This window comes from Castanea sativa, chromosome 6 (assembly GCF_040712315.1).
Source record: "Castanea sativa cultivar Marrone di Chiusa Pesio chromosome 6, ASM4071231v1".
Classification (NCBI taxonomy): domain Eukaryota; kingdom Viridiplantae; phylum Streptophyta; class Magnoliopsida; order Fagales; family Fagaceae; genus Castanea; species Castanea sativa.
In genome coordinates this window covers 27,031,666-27,055,634 of record NC_134018.1, presented here as the reverse complement: position 1 = coordinate 27,055,634, position 23,969 = coordinate 27,031,666, and the positions used below count along the sequence as shown (strand labels likewise).

At 35.3% G+C, this 23,969-nt stretch overlaps 3 protein-coding genes and 2 long non-coding RNA genes across 5 annotated transcripts; 3 read left to right on the top strand and 2 right to left on the bottom strand.

The window, feature by feature from the left end:
• The first annotated feature begins 4,758 nt into the window (after positions 1-4,758).
• On the top strand, positions 4,759-15,039 carry LOC142639192 (sodium/calcium exchanger NCL-like). Its single transcript, XM_075813318.1, has 7 exons — positions 4,759-5,476; positions 7,590-7,775; positions 11,334-11,515; positions 12,739-12,875; positions 12,960-13,236; positions 13,346-13,654; positions 14,622-15,039. Exons 1-7 carry the CDS (start codon positions 5,104-5,106, stop codon positions 14,868-14,870), a joined length of 1,713 nt encoding a protein of 570 aa, XP_075669433.1. The 5' UTR covers positions 4,759-5,103; the 3' UTR covers positions 14,871-15,039.
• On the bottom strand, positions 13,511-14,404 carry LOC142639193 (uncharacterized). The gene is made up of 2 exons (XR_012845144.1): positions 14,288-14,404; positions 13,511-14,057 (listed from the first exon to the last, which is right to left on the bottom strand). It is a non-coding gene; the product is annotated as an uncharacterized LOC142639193 (long non-coding RNA).
• A 1,888-nt stretch (positions 15,040-16,927) lies between the features above and the next one.
• LOC142639070 (uncharacterized) lies at positions 16,928-19,655 on the bottom strand. Its single transcript, XR_012845115.1, has 3 exons — positions 18,855-19,655; positions 18,500-18,639; positions 16,928-17,221 (listed from the first exon to the last, which is right to left on the bottom strand). It is a non-coding gene; the product is annotated as an uncharacterized LOC142639070 (long non-coding RNA).
• Positions 19,656-20,734: 1,079 nt separating this feature from the next.
• Positions 20,735-21,868, top strand: LOC142639726 (uncharacterized). The gene is made up of 2 exons (XM_075813865.1): positions 20,735-21,023; positions 21,120-21,868. Exons 1-2 carry the CDS (start codon positions 20,735-20,737, stop codon positions 21,866-21,868), a joined length of 1,038 nt encoding a protein of 345 aa, XP_075669980.1.
• A 78-nt stretch (positions 21,869-21,946) lies between these two features.
• LOC142639725 (uncharacterized) lies at positions 21,947-23,857 on the top strand. The gene is made up of 3 exons (XM_075813863.1): positions 21,947-22,532; positions 22,707-22,846; positions 23,093-23,857. Exons 1-3 carry the CDS (start codon positions 21,947-21,949, stop codon positions 23,855-23,857), a joined length of 1,491 nt encoding a protein of 496 aa, XP_075669978.1.
• The last annotated feature ends 112 nt before the right edge of the window (positions 23,858-23,969 follow it).

The following is a 23,969-nucleotide window of genomic DNA, read 5'->3' as shown; positions in this document are numbered from 1 at the left end:
ATTTTTTAGGCGTAAATGCACTTTTGATCCTTACATTTTTGGTCGATTCTCGATTTGGTCCCTAAATTGATTTCGCCCCTAAGTTAGTCATTGATTTTAAAAAATTATTTTTATTTTGATCCCTGCCGTCAACCCAGTAACAGAAAAATCTGAAGTGGCAAACGGAGTGCATAGGTGGCATGTTAGATGCTGGTGTGGCTAATAAAATAATATTAAAAAATTTATTTTGCTTTTAAAAATGACAAGTCAGCATTTTAATTAATAAAAAAAATTTAAACTGAAAAAAATTAAAAAAAAAAAACTTTTTCAATTTTAAATATTGAGAAAACAATTTGTAGCAACTATTTCAATTTTTCTTGAACTTTCTTAAGAAACAAACATTAACGCTCTGTTTGTTTCGCTGAAAAACCTTCTATAAAGATAGTTTTCTATATTTTTCAGTGTTTGGTAGCACAAAAAAAACTGGTCAACGGAAAACTGTCTTTAGTCAATGGAAAATCCTAATAAAAATAAAGCTTGTATTCTATAGGTTGTTTTCCAAAAAAAAATTTTGGAAAACAATCTTTCTCATGATACACTCTCTTACTCTTTCTCTCTTCCCTTTTCTTTTTCTTTCCTCACACCCTCACCATCACTAACTCTGGTCTCCCCTCTTCTATAGATCTCTCTCTCTCTCTCCATGTTTCTCTTCCCTTTTATAACACAGTTTTCTGATTAGATTTTTTCCCCTCATTGCTCAGTAATTATTTCATTCCTCTCCACCAACTTGCAAAGGAGAACATATTTGCAGCGGTAATTATTTCATTCCTCTCTACCAAAATCCTAATTCTTTACTTTGAATTTCAAACTTGATTTTATTTTTTTCTCTAAGAAATTTTTGGTTTGATGGATTTCATGTAGTTCTTTTTTGCACATAAAAGTGCTAAAAAATAAAAAATAAAAAGAAAAAAAAGAAGAAAGAATGAATGAAGTAAAAGACGAAAACCAAATTCATTCTTAGTTATTTTATTTTATTTTATTTATATTGATTACATTAGTTAGTTTCCATAATACACATATTTTAAATTACATAAGAAATATAAAAAATAAAAATAAAAATTTGCATACCAAACACCAGAAAACATTCTTAAGCTCATTTTCAAAATCGTTACCAAACACTGGAAAATGATACAGTTTTTTAGAAAATGTTCTTTGAAAAATGAACCATTTTCCAAAAAACGTTTATGCTGAAACAAACAGAGTGTAAGTTAACACCCCTTCTCATTCTAGGCTGGCGTGCTTGTGTTTGTGTTTGTATCTATTTCATTTTCTTCTTTCTTTTAAGACAAACCAAAAAAGGAAAAATCAAAACAAAAATAACTTCAAAAATAAATATTATTGATGAGTGTTTGTGTCTGTATCTTTTTTTTTTTTTTTTCCAGATCCTCTCTTTCTCTGTCTCTTGGTGCGTATTTGTGTTTGTCTCTTTCTTTTTCTTCTTTCTTTGTTCAAGTTTTCAATCCCTCTCTCTATCTTAATCTCTGACTTTTTCTCTCTCTCTAAACCCAACTCTCTAATCTCTGGGTTTTTCTAGTTTTCCGTTGGGTGGTAGGTAATGGAGGTGGAGATTAGTGGTCGGGGTGGAGATCGGTGTGGCCATGGGTCTTGGATTATGGGCTTGGTTTGGTTGGAGATGGAGATGGAGTTGGCTGGGTTTGGTTGGAGATGGCTGGAGATGGCCGTAGAGATCGGTGTGGCCGTATTTGTGTTGCGGAGATGGAGATGTCTCGGTGAGTTTGGTTTCGTGTTTGTGTTTGTGTTTTTTTTTTTTTTTTTTTTAATGTGAATTTGTATGTTTATTTATTGGATTTATTGGGTTTGATTTACTAGAGGTTTATGGGTTTGATTTCTTGGATTTATTGGGTTGGGTTGGGTTTGATTTCTTGGATTTATTGGGTGGTTTATGAGTTTGATTTTTGGATTTATTGGGTTTGATTTACTGAATGTTTATGGGTTTGATTTCTTGGATTTATTGGGTTTTATTTGGAGAAGAACATGACGCATGAAGTTCATGTCCTGGGGAAGAAGAAGACCAATGTTCTTCCGAAAAATAATGAAAAGCAAAAAAAAGAAGGTGTTTTTAAAAAATTTATTTCGTTATTTGTTTTTTAATTTTCTGAGATGGCTTTTTTATTTATTAAAATGCTGACATGGATGCTGATGTAGTATTTATTAATGTTATTTTATTAGCCACATCAGCATTTAACATACCACCTATGCACTCCGTTTGCCACCTTAGATTTTTCTATATTACTGGGTTGACAGCAGGGACCAAAATAAAAACGATTTTTTGAAATTAGGGACTAACCTAGGAGCGAAATCAATTGAGGGAGCAATTCGAGAATCGGCTCTAAATGTAGGGACCAAAAGTGCATTTACGCCAATTTCTTAATGGCTTTTAAATGAGGAAAATGCTATAGTTGCAAATTTTTTTACAAATTACTAATATGGTGAGTGGTTATTGGCAAGTAGAAAAGTGATGTAAGTGGTGAGCCCAAATGTGAACCAATAAGAATTTGTACCTCAACAGTTTGTAAAAATGTTATAGATAAGTTTGTGCCTATATAACATTACTCTAAAAAGAATCAATGATATTGTTTGGCGTCTACTTCTGATGATAGCTCGTTATCATCAGACCAAAACATCAATCGGTTTTTAGTGTAGGCGGGGATTAAACCCCAGATCTCTTATTCAACCATCATAGAGTTTACCAGTTAAGCTAACCGAAACTCACAATCAATGATGTTATTAAGAGGGGTAGATGCAATTTTATTAAACAAAATTGTTAAAATTAGTACATATATATTTTAATAAAAAAATTGGTGGTAATATATGCCTCCGTCTTTGCATACAACCAAATGCAAAAAGAGTTTGGAGTTATTTTAACTAGTATTTAGAGTGTTTTAGTATTTTCAAACGTTGTGGTTTTGCGATAAGTGATCAAACCATAACGCCAGCCTAAGCAAATTTGCCTTCCAAAATTGAATATGTCAAAATTTTTATGTTTTTGAAAATTATCTAATCACAAATATCTAAGGCATAAGTTTCTTTCAAGTAAAAATTTGGGAAAAGTTAACAGATGGTTTTTTATTTATTTATTTTTTTTAATATGCAGGAGCAGTTACTAAGCAGTTATCAAGTAGTTTCTGGTTTTCTTGATGTTTAGACTTGCTGTGTAGGGGCTAAAAATATGGAGAGAAAACCAAGACAACATCAGTTAAAGGTGTCTTAAGTTAGACCACAAGTGACAAAATGTCCAAGACCCAAACAGTAGCTGCCATAACAGTTATTTCTATGTATATGACCCTAATGTTTTTGGGGGTGTCAACAGCAGAGTGTATTTGGCATTTGGGAGAATTCTGTGTATTTCTCTAGGCTTGTGAAAGGTTTCCTTTGTACTTGAGATTAAGTAATAAATGTTAGGGGTGGGTTCCTTGTAAACATAGTGTATACTGTGTGTGTGTAACCCTAACAAATTTATTCTAAGTGTTTCCTGCAGTGTGTGTGTGTGTGTGTGGTGTTGGCTAAGACTAAGTCAGGGACTTAAAACCATCATAAACAGAATTTTGAGTGAAAAATTTAACCTTGTGATACATTGTGAGATTGGTGAGAGAGATTAAATTGGATTAAAATATTTTAGCACACTCAGCCGTAAAGTTCTATTATTGGAACGGTAGTGTGTCAAATGCCAAATTGATTTAGCATTTGACACATCTCATGAGGCTTAGTTTTTGGTGTTTAGTGTGCCAAATGCTAAAATTTTAGTATTTGGCTCACCTGATGCCAATGCTTTAGAAGCGTATGGACACAAATGCTAAAACAAATTATTCTATTTCTCTCTCCTCTCTCTGACTTTCTTTCTTCTCTCTTCTCGCATATCTAATTCTCAAACCTCACACTCTCTTTCTTCTCTCTCTTTTTGTGCATATCAAATTTCTTCTCAGATCTAACATAAAAGATGTGATGTAAGGTGTATTGTAAAATGATGTGCTAAAATAATAAAGTAGCTTTTTGATCTATTAAAATGGTACATTTTTACAATAGCTAATGATGATGCTCTTAATGGCCAACTCCTCAAGCTATTTGTTCTATTCAAAACATTTATAAGTTTTTCCAAATTTACAAAAATAAGCATAATTAGTATTAAATTGCATAATTATAAAAGTAGTATTTACACGTTAGTTAAAGTGCTCATTTGTTAATATTCTATTTACCATTAAGCCTTGTAGAGGATATTCAATTATAAATTTCTTTTTTTTTTGAGAAAAAGGTAAGTCATCAATTTTAAATTTCTTATTTAAGAAAAAATAAAAATGATCCTTTAAACTAACTAAAATCTAATTAGGGTACCAAAAGCTTTGTAGCTTCACTGACATTTTCTAATATTTTTAAATAAGACATCTACAATTCAAATCTTCAACTCCCAATTATGGATGTATAAAAAATAATCTTAAATAAGGTAATATTCTTAAAAGGAAAAGAATCATATAAATTTTTTTTTAAATAATTATAATTTTATATTGTACTATCAAAGTAAATCATACATAATAAACTACACAAAAGTGTACAATATTTCTTATTGAACAAAAAAGTGTACAATATATTATTTATGTTCAAAAAAATGCACAATATTTATACTAGTTGTTTTTAATTATTATTAGTATAGTATTTTATTATTCCCGATTTCGTAAAAAAGGGCGAAAACGAAGAGTAATAATCACACAAACACAATCCGGCCTTCAAACTTTGATGATTTAAAATTTTGATTACAATCGCACCTTCTCATAAAACGTCCAAACCTTCTCATAAAAAGTGACAGAAAGATTTGTACTCTCTCATTAAAAGTGACTCAGACGCGGTTCCAACGCTTCTCTCACACACACGCACTCTCTCTCTCTCTCTCTCTGTCGACTCCCACAGACACTCACCACCATTCACGCACTAGTCAAACAACGCTTTCTCTTCTGTCTCTACAATTCTAAAACAGATGTATATATAAATACAACAGATTCGGATTAGCCACAGCACCAAAAAGATAAGGAGTGAAGATTCCCACAACCATCCATGGCTAATAAGTCTAAGCACCACCTAACCGTATATATCTTCCTTTTCCTTGTAATCCTCTCTGGTCCCACCTATGCCCGATTCATCGCCCACCGTTCATCGCCGGATCTACTCTCCGATGGGGTCCACCTCACTCTCAACCGATTCGCCGCGGAGACTTCAACGTGCGACGAGACATACGGGTTCTTACCCTGCACCACCTCGGTTCTCGGAAACATCTTTCTAATCGCTGTGTACGGGTTCCTTATGTTCATATCTGCCAAGTTATTGTCCAATGGGAGCGAGCTCTTGTTGGAAATATTAGGACCTGGTATTATTGGCGGTCTCTTCCTCCCTATTCTCGGTGCTCTCCCTGATGCCATGCTCATTCTCGGTACGCTTTTCTTTTCTTATCTATTTTTTTTAAAGAAAGATTAAAATAAAAAAAGGTATATGATAATTACTTTTTATTATAATAAACTTATTGGTTAATAAGAAGAGTTGAACTGTCACCTTTTCTGTTTGGTTCATAGAAGAATGTTTGTTGTTTGATAAATCAAGATGATTTTGAAGCTAATCTTCTTAAAATTTTGTGTTGGCTGGTCTGGCCTGGGCTGGATATGTGAATGTGTTGTGTTTTTTCACCCAAAAAGAAAAAAAGGAGTGAATGAAATAAATGTTAGAGGTTGACGGGACGGGAGGTTTTGGTTACCATACCAGGTCCAGGTCCAGGTCCAGGTCCAGGTGTAGGTGTGTGGGGACCAAAGTATTAAAAAATAGATTTAGCCTTTTGTCCGTACCCACTAATGGAAACAGAAATTCAAATTTGGATCCAGATCCAGATTGAGATTGAGATTGTTAATAAGTTTTTCTAATTTTTCTTTGCCTTGTGTTACTTTTTTAAGCGCTTTGTGTGGAGTGGTTGAGATCCATCTATTCTTATCTATTCAGCGCAATCACAGAGAATGTTCACCTTTACATTTCAGATTTTCTTTTCTCATTACTATGCTTGCTTCTGCCTCACTCTTGCCTCATTTCTCCTTTTTGGACTACTATTGATTCCTTTAACTTTTTTTTTTCTTAGGAACTCTTGACTCAAATAATACCTGTGGGTTCAAATATTATGTAATCTCCTATTTCGTAAAAAAAAAAAAAAAAAAGTATCTCCTTATAATACGATTTTTTTTTAAATTTTATTATATACGTAAATAAGATATATGTCATAACTCATAAGAGTTCCTCATACAAATATTATGCGATCCTTGTTTCTCAAAAATATAAAATGGGCTCCAATTGAAATAAAATTACCTAAACATACTACTGAAGAAATCAAGCCAAATTATCTTCTAAATTAAGCACGTGCTTTTAAAATATCTGTCAATTCTTGTTAGAAGTGTTTAGTTCCATTATATCTCAATTATCATAAAAAATGAATTAATTGGATGAGCATAATATTATAGTAATATATTCAAAATTAAAGGTTGTTGAATGATTGTTTTTTTTTTTTTTGCATTCCTTCATATACTCCAACAAAAAATCTAATGATTTTAATTGAATTTTCTGGATAAAAGTATCAAAATAAAAGCTAATGAGCTCGTGCTCAAATGGCATCTCTTCTCTTTGTATTCTTGATGCAAACATTAAAATAAATCTTGCTCTGTATTTTTGAATGGTTCTTGAGTTTTCAACAAATTAAGTTCTAAAAAATTATTGAAAAGAAATGAAATAACCATCTTCTCTTATTAATGAACAAACAACATTCTTTACGTGCGATCCTAAAATTTAAACTCTGCAATATCTTGAATAAATTTTCAATGAAAGATATATACATTGAAAGGACATTGGCTTTTATTGGTTTTTTAAATTTTTTGCCTTCACCACTGAATAGGTGAGCAATTATTTGTACATTATTTAGATGCACTAAAGAGGAAATCTCGTAAATGATGCACAACGTTTTTTTTTTCCTTGAAGCTGGAGTAATTTATTCCTTGTTTTCCTGGTACCATTAACAAGAATTGGCAATGTGTACGCAAGATTAGGCTTAAAAATGGAACCTATTGGAATAATTAATTTGAAAGGATACATAAATTAATCCTATGGAATTTGGTGCAATTCAGTCCTTTGCTATTGGATGCAGGTTGCATGAGGAAGTTTTTTCAAATCTTTTAATTTTGATAATTTTTCAGTGTTCGTAAGACAAGTTGCTGACCTTAGTTGACTTACATGTCTTATCGACTTGGGTTTTGCTCATTGTGCTTAAGTGTTCTTATCCTATCGCTTTGTTTACAACCTTTTTCAATATGATTCTTTTGCAATCAAGATATTTCTTACCTAAATTGTACAATGCTTATATTTAAATTTTGACTTTAATCCTCTCTCTCTCTCTCTCCCTCTCTCTCTCTCTCTCTCTCTCTCAGTACTGCAGTTTATCAATTAGAACTTTCATACAACCTAGACTTGTTACTTGATTTTCTAACGCTTCTAATCAACTTTCTTGTATTTTATAGTATCTGGTCTTTCTGGATCGACAGACACTGCTCAGAGTCAAGTCTCTGTTGGAATGGGATTGCTAGCTGGGTCAACTGTTATGCTTCTTACAGTAATATGGGGATCGTGTGTTATTGTTGGGAAGTGCGACCTTGTTGATTCAGTTGCACAAGATGCACAGGATACAAAAGGGTTCAGTTTAACTGGTATGTACTTGGGAATTTTTTTCTTCATTAGCAATCTCTATAACTACTTAACAATATCTGTACACACACTTATCAGGAAAAAAAAAAAAAATCTATACACACACACATATATTTGTGTGTATAAAGTTCAAAGAATTGGCTCTGTGTGCCCTTTTTTGGGTACTTGAAACATTAAAAAATGCATTTCTTTTTACTTGGTGTGGGGTGGGAATGGGAATCCCAGGCCCACCATGTCTATGGTGGCTTTTTAATTGATACAGTACTATGGGATACATAATATTATTAAGGGATAGCAATGGTTGATAAACAATCCAAGGCATTAGGAGTCTCTCTCTCTCTCTCTCTCAAAACATGAAGACATTGGGTAACCATCTGCCATAGGTTGGAGTTAACAATGGAAAATTGTCAAGTTATTACAAATTGTAAGACACTGCTTGGTTTAAAAATAAAAATTGTTTAAAATGAAGTGTGAAATAAGTAATCTCTCTCTCTCTCTCTCTCTCTCAAAACATGAAGACATTGGGTAACCATCTACCATAGGATGGAGTTAACGATGGAAAATTGTCAAGTAATTACAAACTGTAAGACAAAGCTTGGTTTAAAATGAAGTGTGAAATAAGTAATATTACATTCTTTAATATTAGGCGTTTTTACAAATGTTGATTTTTGTTGTGGGTGTTAATTTGGTTCTTCAACTTTTTATTTGATGACAAATTGATTACTCAGGTAAGAGGTTTCCGTGAAAGACCAAAATGAGTAATCACATGACATACACATGATTTTTGCTATATCATCTATAAGTTTATAATGACATTATTACACTTCACCATCCATCTAAGAGGGAAAGAACTAAACAATAGTTTTGAAGCACGATCACAAGAATTCCAATCAATGGTTTTGCTTCTTGTGGGCATTCAAAAGGTTGTTTATTCTAGCTTGTTTGCCTCCATTTCATCTGAAGATTCTCTCTCTCTCTCTCTCATAGTTGCCAAACACTTGTTTGGGATTTTTATTTTTTATTTTTTTTATTGTTCTTCAAAATGAAGGTTGAGGGTTTTTATTTTTTATTTTTTATTTTTAGATAATGTAGGGTAACGATGTCATTTCCAAATTGTTAATGATGTGACAAAAATAACGGGTATGTTTTATGATTAAATCATGGGAAATGCTAACGGATGCCCTTAAGGCAATGGTTAACAATCCATTTAAAGAAAAATTTTATGGGGAAAAAAAACAATTAATGTTTTGATAGATTTTTTCATTTCTCATAAAAGTGGTGTCAAAACTTTCCTAAATTGGATTGTTAACCATTGTCCTAAGGACACTTGTTAGCATGACTCTTAAATCATTTAGGATTTAATAAAAAGTTTTAAAAGAAGGGTTAAATTATCACAAATTTGACGTTTGTTCAAATTGAAAGTCGAAAAAAACATTTGGCACTTAGATCAATGTCTGAAAGGAAATGTTTTTAAAAATCCCTTAATGTTATCTTATGACCAAGATGTTGGGGAATTCTTGTGTGGTTATCTGTGTAAGACTAGACTTGTTCTTCGCTAAGCAGTGATAGTTGTACTGAAGCTCTCTTCCAACGCCGCCATAAAATTTCCTTGCTTTAGGGAACAATATAAAAAACCTCATGTGGCTAATTTGGAAAACACGAAACTCATTGAAGTAGTGTTGGTAAAAGTGCACTTTTATCCCGAAATCTATATCCTCCTTCCTCCTCTCTCTTTTTTCTTTTTAAAATATTTTATTTTATTTATTATTATTATTATTCTTTCCCGAATCCATACCAACTATTTTTTTTAAACCCATTTTCTTAAAAAAAAAGGGTATGATTGTTATCATGGTTGTGTATGTTTTGTAAAGTAGAAGAGAGTTATGTAAAAAGCCATATTTCAATCTTGAATGATTGGTTGATCATTTGATTTTCATATTGTCCATGGTTGTGTATGTTTTCAAAATTATTGCATCAATTTTTTTTTATTATTATTTTTTTAAATTGTGCTTTTCTTCAATCATATGCACACTCGTGCTTTGCACCTAGGCTTCAGGAGGCTTTTTCGCTGAAATGCACCTCACAATCTTACCAACGCTGCCTTCAATTTTAAATGTAACTTTACCCCCCATAGTATCTTAATTGAAACACGTTAATTTCCATCAATATTTACGTGTGGGTATCATAAACACCAATAATAAGAGTTTTCAGGTGGGAAACTGTATGAGGACAAGAAGGTTGTCAAATTTTTTTTTTCCTTGTCATAGACCAGAAAGACAAGGATTTTTCAGCAAAAGCTTGATTTCAGGAAAACAAGGGTTTTCATTTATGCTACTTTCAAATCAGAAAATCAAATGCGTCATCTGCCTTTATTTTTATTTTTATTGACTAGAAATCCCAGAACATAGTGGAGCCAATGACCCGTGCAACCTGGAATGGGGTTTATGTGATTTTCTTCATTAAGAGCCCGTTTGGATAGGCTGTTCTAAAAGCCTTAACAAGTGTTTTCAGCCAAATTTGCGTTTTTAAAACGATAGATTTTTTGCATTTTAGACAAAGAAGCTCTCTTGTGCTTTTTCAGATTTGCGTGATTTGTTGATTTTCAAGTTTTTGCATCACTTATTTAAAAAATGCTGGTTTTGGCAACAGCCAAAGCAAACGGGTCCTAAATAGATAGTAAAGACTGAAAAGTACCTAAATTTGATATGTTAGAGTCAATTTGAGGTCACTGAAAAATTTTAGGCAGTTCTGATGTGAAAAACAGAAACATTGCATTTGGTGGGAAAAAATTGTATTTGCTTTTTGATAATCAATTAATTGGATGGCAAAGTTATGATTTCAAGCTCCTGCATGTTAAGGTACATTAGGGTCCTTGTTTTTCTGCTGTGAAAATGACATGGGGAAGAACTGATGGGAACCAATATAAGCGGTTGGTTACTTCATTTGATACCATTATAGCATCACCTTCTTGGCCCTCCTGCTTCATTTATGCTACTTTTAAATTTGAAATCCAAAATGTCAATGCTTTTCATTTGATACCATTTTAGTGTGGCTCTCTGCTCTTTGGATCATTTCATTATGTTTTCTGTTGAAGAAAAAGCAACAAGAGTAAAGTGCTGCCCCTTTATGTGTTGCTATATGGTTGTAAAAGATCTTCCCAGGTGGTCACACATGTATATCACTGCAAGTATTGACTGTGATTAAACGTTTTAGACATAAAACATGGCCACAAGCGGTTAAGAATTAAACACTTATAACTTCAAGGGGGTTTTGTGTTTTCTGGGTTAACTATAGGGGAGCTTTTTATATATTCTCCTTTATTTTAGGATGGATGGTATCATACATGGGACCCACTTAATACATGGCAAACATGCCTCAACCATGTCATCTACTAAGTGTGCGACAGTCTGATTTTTGATAGCGAGCTGTGGATGGTTAAGTTGTTATCCTGGACTACTGAATCATTTGCATCTATGTCCTGTAGAGTGAAATGTTCTGTAACTGTGTAATTGTATAATTTAATGGTTCACATAACTGAATAAAATCTCATATCTTTGCAGAATCTGGCGTTAGTACTGACATCTGGACTAGCTATGCTGCAAGGATGATGGTCATATCTGTCATTCCGTTTTTAGTTGTTCAAATACCACAACTTCTCAATTCAACTTCAGGGAGACACTTAGCAGTCTTGATTGGGCTTATTGTCTCTTTTATTCTATTGATTGCTTATTGCCTTTTTCAGGTAAGTGTGCCTATAATTATATTTTCTTTGCTGCTTGGTAATCCAGTTATATCTCCAAAATTGTTTATTCTCTTATAGACAATCTTGATTAATCAAATTTGTCTAATTATATGGACAATTGGAAATTTTGTGCTACTCATTTTTTCAGATGTTGCTAAAATGTACTGTAGCTGGTTAGAGTGAGTGAACCTTTGCCTTCATGTTGCGGAATATGGCTCTGATAAGCAAGTGATTCAGGCCGTGTTTGGATTGTTAAAATGTGCTGGATTTTCTATTGATACTATGTTTGGCCAGTAACGTGAATAAAATCAAATGATTAGGGTAGGAAGGAGTTGAACTTAGGCATTTAAAGAGGCATAAGGACATTCTCAATCATTAAGCTATTTTCCTTTCTTGTTGAGTTACAAAAAAAGATGAATTATTTTGAGATTATTGGCAGTTCACTGAATAATTATATCTTTTCTGGTGGAGGGAGTATTTGGAACCCTATAGGCATATATATAATAATTGTGGTAATGCTGCATTTAGTTAGTTAGTTACAATAGGATTAAGGGGATAATAGAGGCAATAAGATAAAGCCATGTGGGCAATAGAATAGCTTTATAGTTCTATAAATACCTAATTGTAATCATATTTGGGGATCATTGAATAATCTTACAAATTGTTGCCTGTGTGCATTTTCTGTCTCTTAACCTTTCTAATGGAAGGTGGCTACCGAATCAAGTCAAATCCCATTCCATTCCCACCCATTTCTATACACTCCCCATCCATCCCCTTTAGGAACTAGTGGTTCCTAACAGGGAGTTTAACACTGGCTTCATAAGAGGCCTAAAAATGCTAAAAGGTAGTTGACTCTGACCTCTTAAGAGGCTTAACAATGCTAAATTACCGAGCTAAGTTTTTCTTAGGAGAAAGCCCACAAAGCTAATAATTTGAGAATATGTTTGTTTGATATTTTTAAATAATAATTATAGTGGCTGACCAACAGTTGGACTAGTGACGTTATCAACAACTGACACCCTTGACCAGGTCAACCTCAGTGCAGTTATAATGACTATGATTTTAAAAGTGGGAGGTTTAAAAGTTGTTATGTACTGCAACTATCTTCACAGTGGATTTTGTTTGCTGGGCTAGGTCTCAGAGAGTTTTTCTCTTTTGGGTTTCTTATATATATTTTTAATTTACAATTATTTCTGATAGAGAGAGTTAAAAACATTGTGCAGGTTCTTCAGCCTTGGATCCAAAGAAGAAAACTCACTTATGTGAGACACAAGCATGTTATATTAGGATTTCTAAAACAACATGCATTGGAAAGGCTGCTCAAGGAGGATGGTAATCCTGACACAGAAACCATTGAAAAGTTAGTCTTTATTAACAGAAAATTGTTCATATATTTTATTTTAGTTTTTGTATTTGATGAATTTTTGGTTGGATATTATGGCAGGCTGTTTACTGCAACTGACACAGATCGTGATAAAGAAATTTCAGATATTGAATTGAGAGCATTGATTGTTGGAATTCAGTTTGAAGAGATTAGTGACCTGGATTTCGATGATGCAGTAGATAAAATAATGAAAGATTTTGATACATCCCGTAATAATAAAATTGACAAGCGTGAGTTTGTCGATGGCATTTCTAAATGGCTAAATAAGATAAAGCGGGTGGCTGCTTGTAATGCTGGTCGGTACTCAATGACAAATTTTTTTGATAACTTTCGCGAGGTAAATTGGGCTGATTCATATTCATGTTCATATTCTCACATAAGAGCTGTTTAATATTCATATTTTCATATCAGCATATGCTTATATGATTTCTTGGAAATTCATACAGGAAACAAAGAGAGAGGAGGATCTGCTGGATGTGGGGGGTCAAAGTGACGAAGTTAATGAGGGTGGTGAGAATTCCAAATGGACCACAATCAAGGCAGTGCTATTGTTGTTGCTGGGAACTATAATTGCTGCTGCTTTTGCTGATCCTCTGGTAGATGCTGTTGATAACTTCTCTGATGCCACTAGTATTCCTGCTTTCTTCATCTCGTTCATTGCACTGCCTTTGGCTACCAACTCTAGCGAAGCTGTCTCAGCAATTATATTTGCCAGTCGTGACAAGCGGAAAACTGCCTCATTGACATTTTCTGAGGTTTGTTTCTCATTTCTTACTTTTCTTATCTATGTTATGTTTAGTGCTAACTCCATAGAGTTGATACACAGATATTGCAAGATATTTAGTAAATGTGTTATTGGTGTCTTAGCTAGCGTCTCAAAATTTTAAACTGCTCTTGTGAAATAATAGTCAGTAACTCAGGATAGTATTGGATCATTTTGATATATGGATTTTTAAATGTCCATTATTTTTGGTACTTCCTCACAAGAATTGGAGGGTGAGGTTGTGGATTCTAAATCCGTTGGGTGTGTGTTTGACCCAAATTAAAAAAGAAAAAAGAAAAACAAAAGTCAATTACTTTTGGTGGTTCTGAGACTTCCCTGGTTAGTAAAACCAGTCACGGAGGCTACTTACACAGGATTCAGATCCTCTAGAGTTCCTAGGTACTCTACCAAGTAGAGTTCATTAAATCCTAACCACTCTTTAATGATTTAATGGTTTAGATTCTGCCATGTCAGCATTTCATTAATAATATTCTTAAAATAATAAAATAATGTTGTAAACAAAACAATTAAGATGATTGTTAATGAAATGCTGACATGGCAGAATCTAGACCATTAAATCATTAAAGAGTGGTTAGGATTTAATGAACTCTACTTGGTAGAGTACCCTAGGAACTCTAGAGGATTTGAATCCACTTACACATCTATGGAAGTTAAGGAACACCAGGCACCTGAATTTATATATTAGTGGCGTTAAAAGCACTTTTAGCTGGCTAAAGATCAGACAAGACTGTGTAACTTGCTTGATTTTCTCTGTATACTCATTTTACTACCTGTAAAAGGAGAACAATCCGTCAAAATACGGTCGTCATTGATGACAGGTTGGTATTATGAATTTGATGTCATACCTCTATTGTAGCTTCACTAATCTGTTAATAGGTCTATCTAAACGTATTCCAGCATTTGATTTTTGAGGGATAAATTATTAACTCTTTCTGCAGCTATATGGGGCTGCAACGATGAATAATGTCCTCTGCCTCTCAGTCTTCTTGGCCCTTGTTTACATCAGGGGATTGACATGGGATTTCTCAGCTGAAGTGTTGGTTATTCTTATTGTCTGTCTTGTGATGGGTCTTTTGGGCAGCTTCCGCACCCATTACCCTCTGTGGACATCAATATTAGCTATCCTACTTTACCCATTCTCTCTGGCCCTGATATACGTTCTTGATTACGTTCTTGGCTGGTCATAGAATCATGTATGTCCCAAAATTTTGATTGGCGGATATTACATTTCATGTATGGAGAATCGGGGTTGTTTCTTTTAATCAGGTGTGCCTATTTAATGTATAACATTTTAATTTGAGTAAGACATTTGGATTATCTATACTACTATTTAAGGGGCTTCTCCTGTTTGGGTCAGATTTTTTTTATTATCTAAAATACCCTTATTTCCCTAAGTTTAAGTAGAGACAAAATTAAAGGACAACAAAGTAAAAATACATATTTTTTCAATCACAGAAAACCTAAAGGTGCAATGAGTATTATGCATTTGTATCAAATATTAAATATAATAATTGATACAAATTATTTAATTTTACAAAAAAAATAGAAGAGCCTCTAAGTACGCGCGTGAGCTCGTACTTAGAGGCTAATATTATTTTAAGTGTTTTGAGCTGGCATGGTATGAGAAATTTTTGTAGTTGTATAATTATTTTTTTCAACCTTTGGGGCTTATGGCCTTAAAAAACGGAAATAATTGTTTTCCATCTTAATGATGGTGGAATATTGGAATATCATCTAGGTTGGAATATTAGTTAGTATTGTTTCCAAACTATTTAAGGAACTAACATGTCAAGTTTAAGACTTAAGTTCATTGTAGCAACTCGAGTCTCAAAAACAGTTCCATGTGTTGGCAGATCTGAGGTGGAAAATTTTTCTACGTGAAACTCAAGTCTTAAACAAATCCAGAAAACAATAACCCACTGCTCTCATCTTCTCTCAACAAACCCAGCTTTCATCTTCTCTCAACAAACCCTGAAAACAATAACAAAACAAGAACCAAACCCCAATCCTAATCCCACGCTCTTATCTTCTCTCAACAACAGACCCATAAAACAACAACAAAACAAGAACCAAACCCCAATCCTAATCCCAATCCCATGCTCTCATCTTCTCTCAGGCAATTGCTTTCAAAGCAATTGTTGGCAATGAGAAGGGAGAACGGAGAGTTGGTGGGGTGGCAAATGGATGGATTGGGTCATAAATGAGTTGGGTCATAAATAGGTTGGGTGTGTAATTATCTATTTATCCATTTATAACCCATTTATATAAATTAATTATCCATTACCTGCCCAACTTATTTAATTAATAACCCACGCATTTAACTCAATATGACCAAAATACTTCTAAAACTAGTTGAATACCTTATTGACTTCCAAAATTACCAAAATACCCTTAAATACCCAAAATAACCCAAATACCCCCTACACTTCCAAAATTACCAATATACCCTTGGACATCCAAAATTACCAAAATACCCCTAGAAATGTATTTAGGTGTACAACGTTTAGATTCATAAAATTTGATAGCTTCCATGTTTTGCAAATTCTTTTAATTATATTCAAGGTAGCACTGCATGCCAGTGAACCTGGACTATGTACCTTTTATTTTCAGAAGCCGAAACAGTAAAACTTATATGGATTTTAAGACCCAACCTCCAGTTAACTGAGTGTCATATTTGATAGTCATCACTAACTCATCACAATAACTCTTAAAGGACTTCAAAGTTCTGAAAAGTGATCTCTGCCAAGCCAATGACACCATTGAAAGATGCATCAATCTGATCAAGCCTATGGCTGAGATAGCATCTCAACTGGATGAGAATATAGATTCATAATTCAGCTTGTTTGGTAGATGGTCTCAAAGAAACAAATCCAAAAGCAATTAAACAACACAACTGACACTCAAACAGAATTCATTACTAAAAAAAAAAAAAAAAAAAAATTTGAAGGCAAATCAAAACCTGTAATTCAAAGGAAAATAACTCAGAATGCCCACAAAATCTGAATCTTATTGCAAGCAAATCAGTTTGAATACAATGCCACAAAAAAGAAAAAAGAAAAAAGAAAAATTGCACGGTCATCAGCAGAAACAATTTTTTCAATTACATTCCCCACTGAAACCGAAGCAGATCACAACAATATGAAAGAACCATAACACTGATCCACACAAATAAGCAAAAGGACAAGTGCCCATCAATCTCAACAAGTATCTAGTGGCACACATGCATTAAAAAAACAAACTTCAAGAAATAATATGGTACTGGATATATAAGAGTTAAAATTAAGCTTAAGTAGAATGATAAGAATAACTCAAATTAAACTTTAAAACTGAAGGGTGAGTACCATAGCATTCTACCCAATTTCGTTCATTTGTCATGTCCAACAAAACAAAGCAATAAACCATCCCAACTTTTGAACCAACAACTGCCTAAAATAAAACTAGGGCTTCCAAGCAATCAAAAACAAAAGAGTAAGGCAAGCAGGGATTGGCACCATCCTTTATGTCCCATGCTTTCTGAAGTACTTAAGCGTCAGCAAATCTGCAAACCAAGGTGAATAAATTTAGTCAAAGTCACTGAAATATGAGATCTAAATTTGATTCTAAAATAGGACACATGCTAGAAGAAAAAAAAACACCAACAATATTGTAATCCAAAAAAGGTAATTGTCCGATAAGGGGAACACAACTAGACAGCTTGCGAGGGTGGTGGTTTTCCATTGAAATGTGGGGAGACCCCAACCTATAATCATCAAATCATTTGACATAGAAAGCTACCCACCTGTGGTAGATGGGGGTGCCCTTTATCCCAAGGGTTAGGGGCAAGCTAAGAAGGAATCCCATACTGATATGGCAGCCAGAACCACAAAGGTCCTGAGCCATGACCACAGGACAGAACAACAGACCATCTTAAGTTTTGCGCTCTGAATTGAACACAAAATTAAACCAAAACTGATCTCTCCAAGCACCTGATAACAATCGATCTTTCCAGGCTTTTGCTGATTCCTAAATCTTTTGATAGGGCGAATCATGCAAAACTATTGAGTTATTAAGTTTTTTTACTGAACATTGTTGTAAGCAAAATCTAAATCTGCTAGTATCACTCTTTTTTTTTTCCCCTTTTTAATGCTTGGTTTAGTTACACCATGAAAAGAATTTAGATACGTAAAAATTTGTCTAAAGATTTTCCAATGAAGTGCTACAAACAATGACAACTGTTGCTGATGAGATTGAATCAAAACAAACTCGGCTACAGATAAGAAGAGTTAAAGGACAACTTGAGTATTTAATAGCAAAGGACATGGCCAAACTATGTGGACTTCCCTTCTCACATATACCATCTCCCATTCAATAAATAATCTTTTATCCAAAGTGAAAAAGAAATGGAAACAAGAATGACAAAAGGTTTTAAGAAATGCACTGCTGTTGGCCTATTCCTACATGATGCAGTTTTGGCAGAAATCAAGTAAAGGAAAGGACAAAAGATTTTTATGGAAGTGATCTATCTCTCTCTCATATCCAAAAAGCTAAGAACTCTCTGTTAAGTTTACAAAGAAAATCTACAAGAACAAAAAGTTTCTTCAAAATTGTGACACTAGACTTGTAAAACCACTCACCTACTTAGCAAATTTCAAGAACCACAGGTCCACAGCTAGATATTTCAAATCAACCAAAATCACAAAAGGCAGAAACATAGGTGACAATTTGAACAGAACCCAAAAGGTAAAAATGGATAGATGCAAATCATCAAACACCCAGAAAAGAAAAAGACATTAACTTAGAACTCAAAACCCAATTGAGAGAGGGATCTTAATCTTACCTTGAAAATGGGTCCAAAGCCACCTTCACCGAGCTTGTGAGTTATGTGAAAATCTTTAGTAGCAGCAACTAAGGTCTCAAAGGGAAATAGCTTCTGTTCTTGTTAAGCTATCTTCTCCAAGTCTATTTCATTGCTTCCCTCTAATCAAACCCCAAAAAAAAAAAAAAAAATCATGGTCAGCAACAATCACAAAACAATAAACCAAAAATACGAAGTGGGCTTTGCTTGAACCGAATTTGAAATGCTTAAAACCCCAAACATATTTTGAACCGAAATTTTTTATCTCCGAAAACCCCAAACCCACAATTCTCAAAAACTTTAACTTAGAAATCAACCCAAGAATTGAGTGACTTACCTGAGAAATCTAATGCTTTCAACGACCTTCTACGCCACCATTGAAGCCCGACCTCACATCTGCTCTTCAGGTACCTTCCATCTCTCTCTAGAATTTCCTTAATTTGAAGTTCCAATCTGTTTGGTTACTAAGAAAATCTGAGGAAAAGTGTATTTTATTGTTAAGGAGAGTGAGACTGAGAGTGTGACGAGGGCCGAATTTTTTGGTTTAGAAATTTAGGGCTACGTTGTTTATTTAAATTTTAGATTTTAGATGGGTTTAATTGGTATTTGTGGGTTTATTTAAATTTAGATTTTAGATCAGTTTAGATTTTACATGTGTTCTGAATTATTTAAATAATGGTACAACACGATGCATACTGTTTAGTAGTATTTCGAAGAATAATCGCAAAAACCTTTCCTCTATGTAGGAGCTATTTCTCTCGTCTAATGAGCCTTATCTCCCTTAGATTTACTCTTGAGGGTCTGCCTTTATTCTTTTTTCTTTCCTCATTGCATGATGGTGGACGATGTGATCAACGGTATGGGTAACATGAAACTAACTACAGATGAGGAAGAGGTGATAGCGGTATCAGATGAAGGACGAAAGGATGAAATTGAGAGCTGCACGCTGAGCTTGATTGGCAAACTGCTGACATGTAAATCTTTCAATAAGAGGGCGGCTCAGAATACTTTCAAGAAAGTGTGGGGTTTGGAGGAAGGAGTACAAATACTTGAAGTGGGAGCAAACTTGTTTCAATTCAAGTTCAACACAGAATTTGACATGGAAAGGATTCTTAAAGGAGGACCTTGGTCGTTTGACAAGCAAGTTCTTATGCTCCGTCGTTGGCAGAAGGGAATGACAGCAGCGAATGTGAAGTTTGAGTCAGTTTCGTTATGGGTTCAGGTTTGGGATGCTCCTTTTAAGATGATCTCTCCAAAGGTGGCGGAGGAGATAGGGAGTCGGATAGGTATAGTGGAAGCAGTGGAGAAGAGGATTAAGCAGCAAGCACAAAACCGATTCATGAGAGTTAGAGTTGCTATTCCTATGTCTAAACCAATTCGGAGAGGAGGCTTTGTGGCGGGATCGGATAGCGAGCGCTTCTGGGTCAATTTTAAGTATGAGCGTCTGCCGATGTTCTGCCATCATTGCGGGCTGTTGGGACATGATCTCAACCACTGTGCAAGCAATTACGCAATATCGAAAAATGGTGGAGAGGTGTGATTCCAATACGGCGATTGGTTGCGTGCAACTGGGATACGTTCATGGTCACCATCGAAACGTGATTCATCCCGGTTCAGTTCCAGCAGTACGGAAGGGGGAACGACGGCTAACCAAGAGGGCAAGACAAGAGACCATCAACTGGCGGCAGACACACCATTCGATGCTACACCTCGCAGTAATGTAGCGTACCAAAACGGAAACAACGGAAATAAGGGAGTGACACCGAAACTTCAGGAATTTAAAGGAGTTAATGCTGGCAGTGGTGATTCGGCAACGGTAATGACGAAAGTAAATTCCGAAGTTACAAATCCGGAGGAAGATAATGCTGAGAAGTATGATTCGGAAACGGTGATTCAGAAATTAAATTTGAAAACAGCAGCCTTGATGGAGGAGAATGAATTGGGTAGAATTAATGCAATACTTGATGGGTATAATAAGCCACATTTTGGACCTCACAAAACTAAGCCTAAATGGACTAGGGTCCCACGCATGGATTGTGGGCCTAGCAGGGTGGAGGAAGGAGAGCCTAGATTAATGGGAAAGAGGGATGCAACACAGAGGGATATAGAGGAAACGAACCAAGGAAAAGAAGCACATGCTCTGAAGCGCAACAAAAAAAATGGTGACCATTCTATTGACTCAACGGTGGGGGTGTCAGAACACCCTTGCCGAGCACAATGAGGATATTAAGTTGGAACTGCCAAGGGCTTGGGAACCCTTGGACAGTTCGAAGTCTTCGCAATATTGTGAAGAATCAAGTTCCCACGGTTTGTTTTCTTATGGAATCAAGGTTGGACAAGGAAGGCTTTAAGAAACACTACAGGAATGCACCTTTTCCGAATCAGTTTATTGTTAAAAAACCTGATTTAGGTGGGAGCTTGGTGCTATTATGGAAAGACGAGGTGGTGATTGATGTTATTAACTTTACTGCAAATCATATTCTCGCAAAAGTGACTGAGGATGATGGTTTCACATGGTACTTGACTGGGTTTTATGGCTGGCTGGAATCAAACTAGAAGTCTAAATCTTGGGCTTTGTTAACTCACTTGTTGTCCTTTGTAGGTGGTCCTTGGTTATGCATAGAGGACTTCAATGCTATCTTACACTCCTCAGAGAAACTAAGCAGACGGCCGCTAACATACAACCAAATGAACGAGTTTAAAGAGGCCTTGGAGGTGTGTCAATTATCAGACTTGGGGTTCATTGGATATCCTTATACTTGGAACAACAAAAGGCCAGGTCTTGCCAATACAAGAGAGTGTCTGGATAGGGCTGTAGCTACGAAGAATTGGAAAACAAAGTTCCCAGTAAGCACTCTAACTCATTTATTTTCTCATGCTTCAGACCATGTACCTATAATTCTACATATAAGAACTGCCAGGAGAACTAGTCCATCAAATTCAAGATGCTTTAAATTTGAGGAATCATGGTTGTTCTGGGAGGATTGTGAGAATGTGATACATGAAGCATGGAATAGAGAGGGAGGGGCAAATTCGTGTTTGGCAAGGGTCAAGGACAAAATAGCTAGCTATGGAGCAGATTTGCATGCATGGGGGTCCTCCAAAACTCATCCCGATATTGAAAAAATTAAAAGACTCCAAAAACAGGTTGAAGCACTCAGTATGGGAGAATTAACTAAAGAGAGCAAAGAAGTATTTTTGGTAACAAGCAAGGAGTTGGATGATCTCTTATTGAAACAAGAAATTTATTGGGCGCAACGCTCAAGAGTTTCTTGGTTGAAACATGGGGACAAAAACACGAAGTTCTTCCATTCCAAAGCTTCACAGAGAAAGAGGAAGAACTTTATTTAGGGGATTAGGGACCATGAGAACAATTGGGTGGAGGAGAATGAGGAGATTGCAGGGGTGGCAATAGATTATTTTGAGAACATGTTCAAAGTAGGCGAATGTGACTGGATGGAGGAATCCCTTGATGCTGTTCATTACAGGATTACTCCTGATATGCAACAAATACTCTTAAGTGAATTTAGTGCGGAAGAAATTAAAGCAGCGGTGTTTCAAATGGGACCAACAAAGGCTCCTAGACCAGACGGTATGAATGCTCTCTTTTATCAAAAATTTTGGCATATTGTTGGGGATGATGTGATTAATGCAGTTTTAGAATTTTTGAATTCTGGAAATATGATACCTGATGTAAATGTAACTCTAATTGTTCTCATTCCAAAGATTAAGTCCCCGGAAAAAATTTCAGATTTTAGGCCAATCAGTTTGTGTAATGTTATCTACAAAACTATATCAAAGGTTTTAGCAAACAGATTGAAGCAAATACTTCCCCAGTTGATCTCTCCCACTCAGAGTGCCTTTATCCCTAGTCGCCTCATCACTGATAATATCTTGGTGGCCTATGAAGCACTTCATGCTTTGCATGACCGCAAGAAAGGCAAAATTTGCTCCCTTGCTTTGAAGCTGGATGTCAGTAAGGCCTATGATCGGGTGGAGTGGGCCTTCCTGAAAGGTATTATGACAAAATTGGCTTTTCCTTAATTTTGGATAGACCGGGTAATGAGTTGTATTTCCACCCCTTCATTTTCTGTTTGTGTCAATGGTAAATCATATGGCAACATCAAACCCTCTAGAGGGCTCCGTCAAGGAGACCCATTATCTCCTTATTTGTTTCTTCTATGTGCAGAAGGGTTTACATCACTATTAGCAAAAGCTGAGTTGGAGGATAGGCTACATGGGGTGGCCATATGCCGAAGAGCACCTAGCATATCACATCTACTCTTTGCAGATGACTTATTATTATTTTGCCGAGCCAACAGAGAAGAAGTACACATGATTATGGAGATTTTGTAGCTGTATGCACTGGCCTCTGGTCAATGCATAAATCTAGAAAAATCATCAGTATTTTTTAGCAGCAATATGAATGCAAGGCAAAGGATTTGGATAAAAAATAAGCTGGGGGTAAAGGAGGTTGATAGATTTGAATCATACTTGGGCCTACCAACTCTAATTGGTCGTTCAAGATATCAAACTTTTTCCTTCCTTAAGGATAGAGTTTGGAAAAAATTGCAGGGATGGAAGGGCAAATTATTATCTAAAGCGGGGAAGGAGGTGCTTATAAAAGCTGTGGCTCAATCCATTCCTACATACACTATGGGTGTTTTTCAATTGCCAATAAAGCTTTGCAATGAGTTGAATGCCATGTGTGCAAGATTTTTGTGGGGTCAAGTGGGAAATGAAAGGAAGATTCATTGGAAAAACTGGGAATTGTTGTCTAAACCAAAGAAGGAAGGAGGGATGGTATTTAGAGACATCTGGAGTTTTAATTTGGCAATGCTAGCAAAACAGGGATGGAGATTGATGCAGGCAAAGGATTCATTGTTTTATGGGTGCTTTAAAGCAAAATACTTCCCAAGGTGCAGCTTCTTGGAGGCGGTGGAGACTCCAAATTGTTCATTTGTTTGGAGGAGTATAATGGCAGGCCAAGAGATTTTAAAGCAAGGATGTTGCTGGAGAGTTGGTAATGGTTCGACCATTCGGGTGACTAAAGATAAGTGGATCCCTAATCATCCAACGAATAAGTTGATTCATCCACCCCGAGAAGATGAATGGGAGTGGCGGGTGGTGGAGCTTATTGACTGGACAACTCGGACATGGGATAGAAATTTGGTCGAGACAATGTTTCATAGAGATGATGCAGAGGCCATTCTTCGAATCCCACTGAGCAGAAGATATACTGATGATACTCTGTTTTGGCTACACAATAGGAAAGGGAAGTACACAGTTAAATTTGGATATCATGTTGCAAGACAGATTTGGAGGGAAGCACAATCATAAGGGGAGTGCTCTACGGGTACAGGGGTCAGTCCGGTTTGGGGCAAAATATGGAAACTCCACATCCCAAATAAGATAAAAGTGTTTGGTTGGCGTGCTTGTTAGAACATTCTCC

Bases quoted from the DNA above. Each gene is read 5' to 3' on its own strand.
- LOC142639192 (XM_075813318.1), top strand. From the start codon at position 5,104: ATGGCTAATAAGTCTAAGCACCACCTAACCGTATATATCTTCCTTTTC. The intron at 7,776-11,333 runs GTATGTACTTGG...ATATCTTTGCAG, and splicing joins AAAAGGGTTCAGTTTAACTG to AATCTGGCGTTAGTACTGAC. The intron at 12,876-12,959 runs GTTAGTCTTTAT...ATATTATGGCAG, and splicing joins GACACAGAAACCATTGAAAA to GCTGTTTACTGCAACTGACA.
- LOC142639726 (XM_075813865.1), top strand. From the start codon at position 20,735: ATGAGGATATTAAGTTGGAACTGCCAAGGGCTTGGGAACCCTTGGACA. The intron at 21,024-21,119 runs GTTTCACATGGT...TGTCCTTTGTAG, and splicing joins AAAAGTGACTGAGGATGATG to GTGGTCCTTGGTTATGCATA.
- LOC142639725 (XM_075813863.1), top strand. From the start codon at position 21,947: ATGTTCAAAGTAGGCGAATGTGACTGGATGGAGGAATCCCTTGATGCT. The intron at 22,533-22,706 runs GTATTATGACAA...TTCTATGTGCAG, and splicing joins GGAGTGGGCCTTCCTGAAAG to AAGGGTTTACATCACTATTA. The intron at 22,847-23,092 runs GTACACATGATT...AAAAAATTGCAG, and splicing joins GCCGAGCCAACAGAGAAGAA to GGATGGAAGGGCAAATTATT.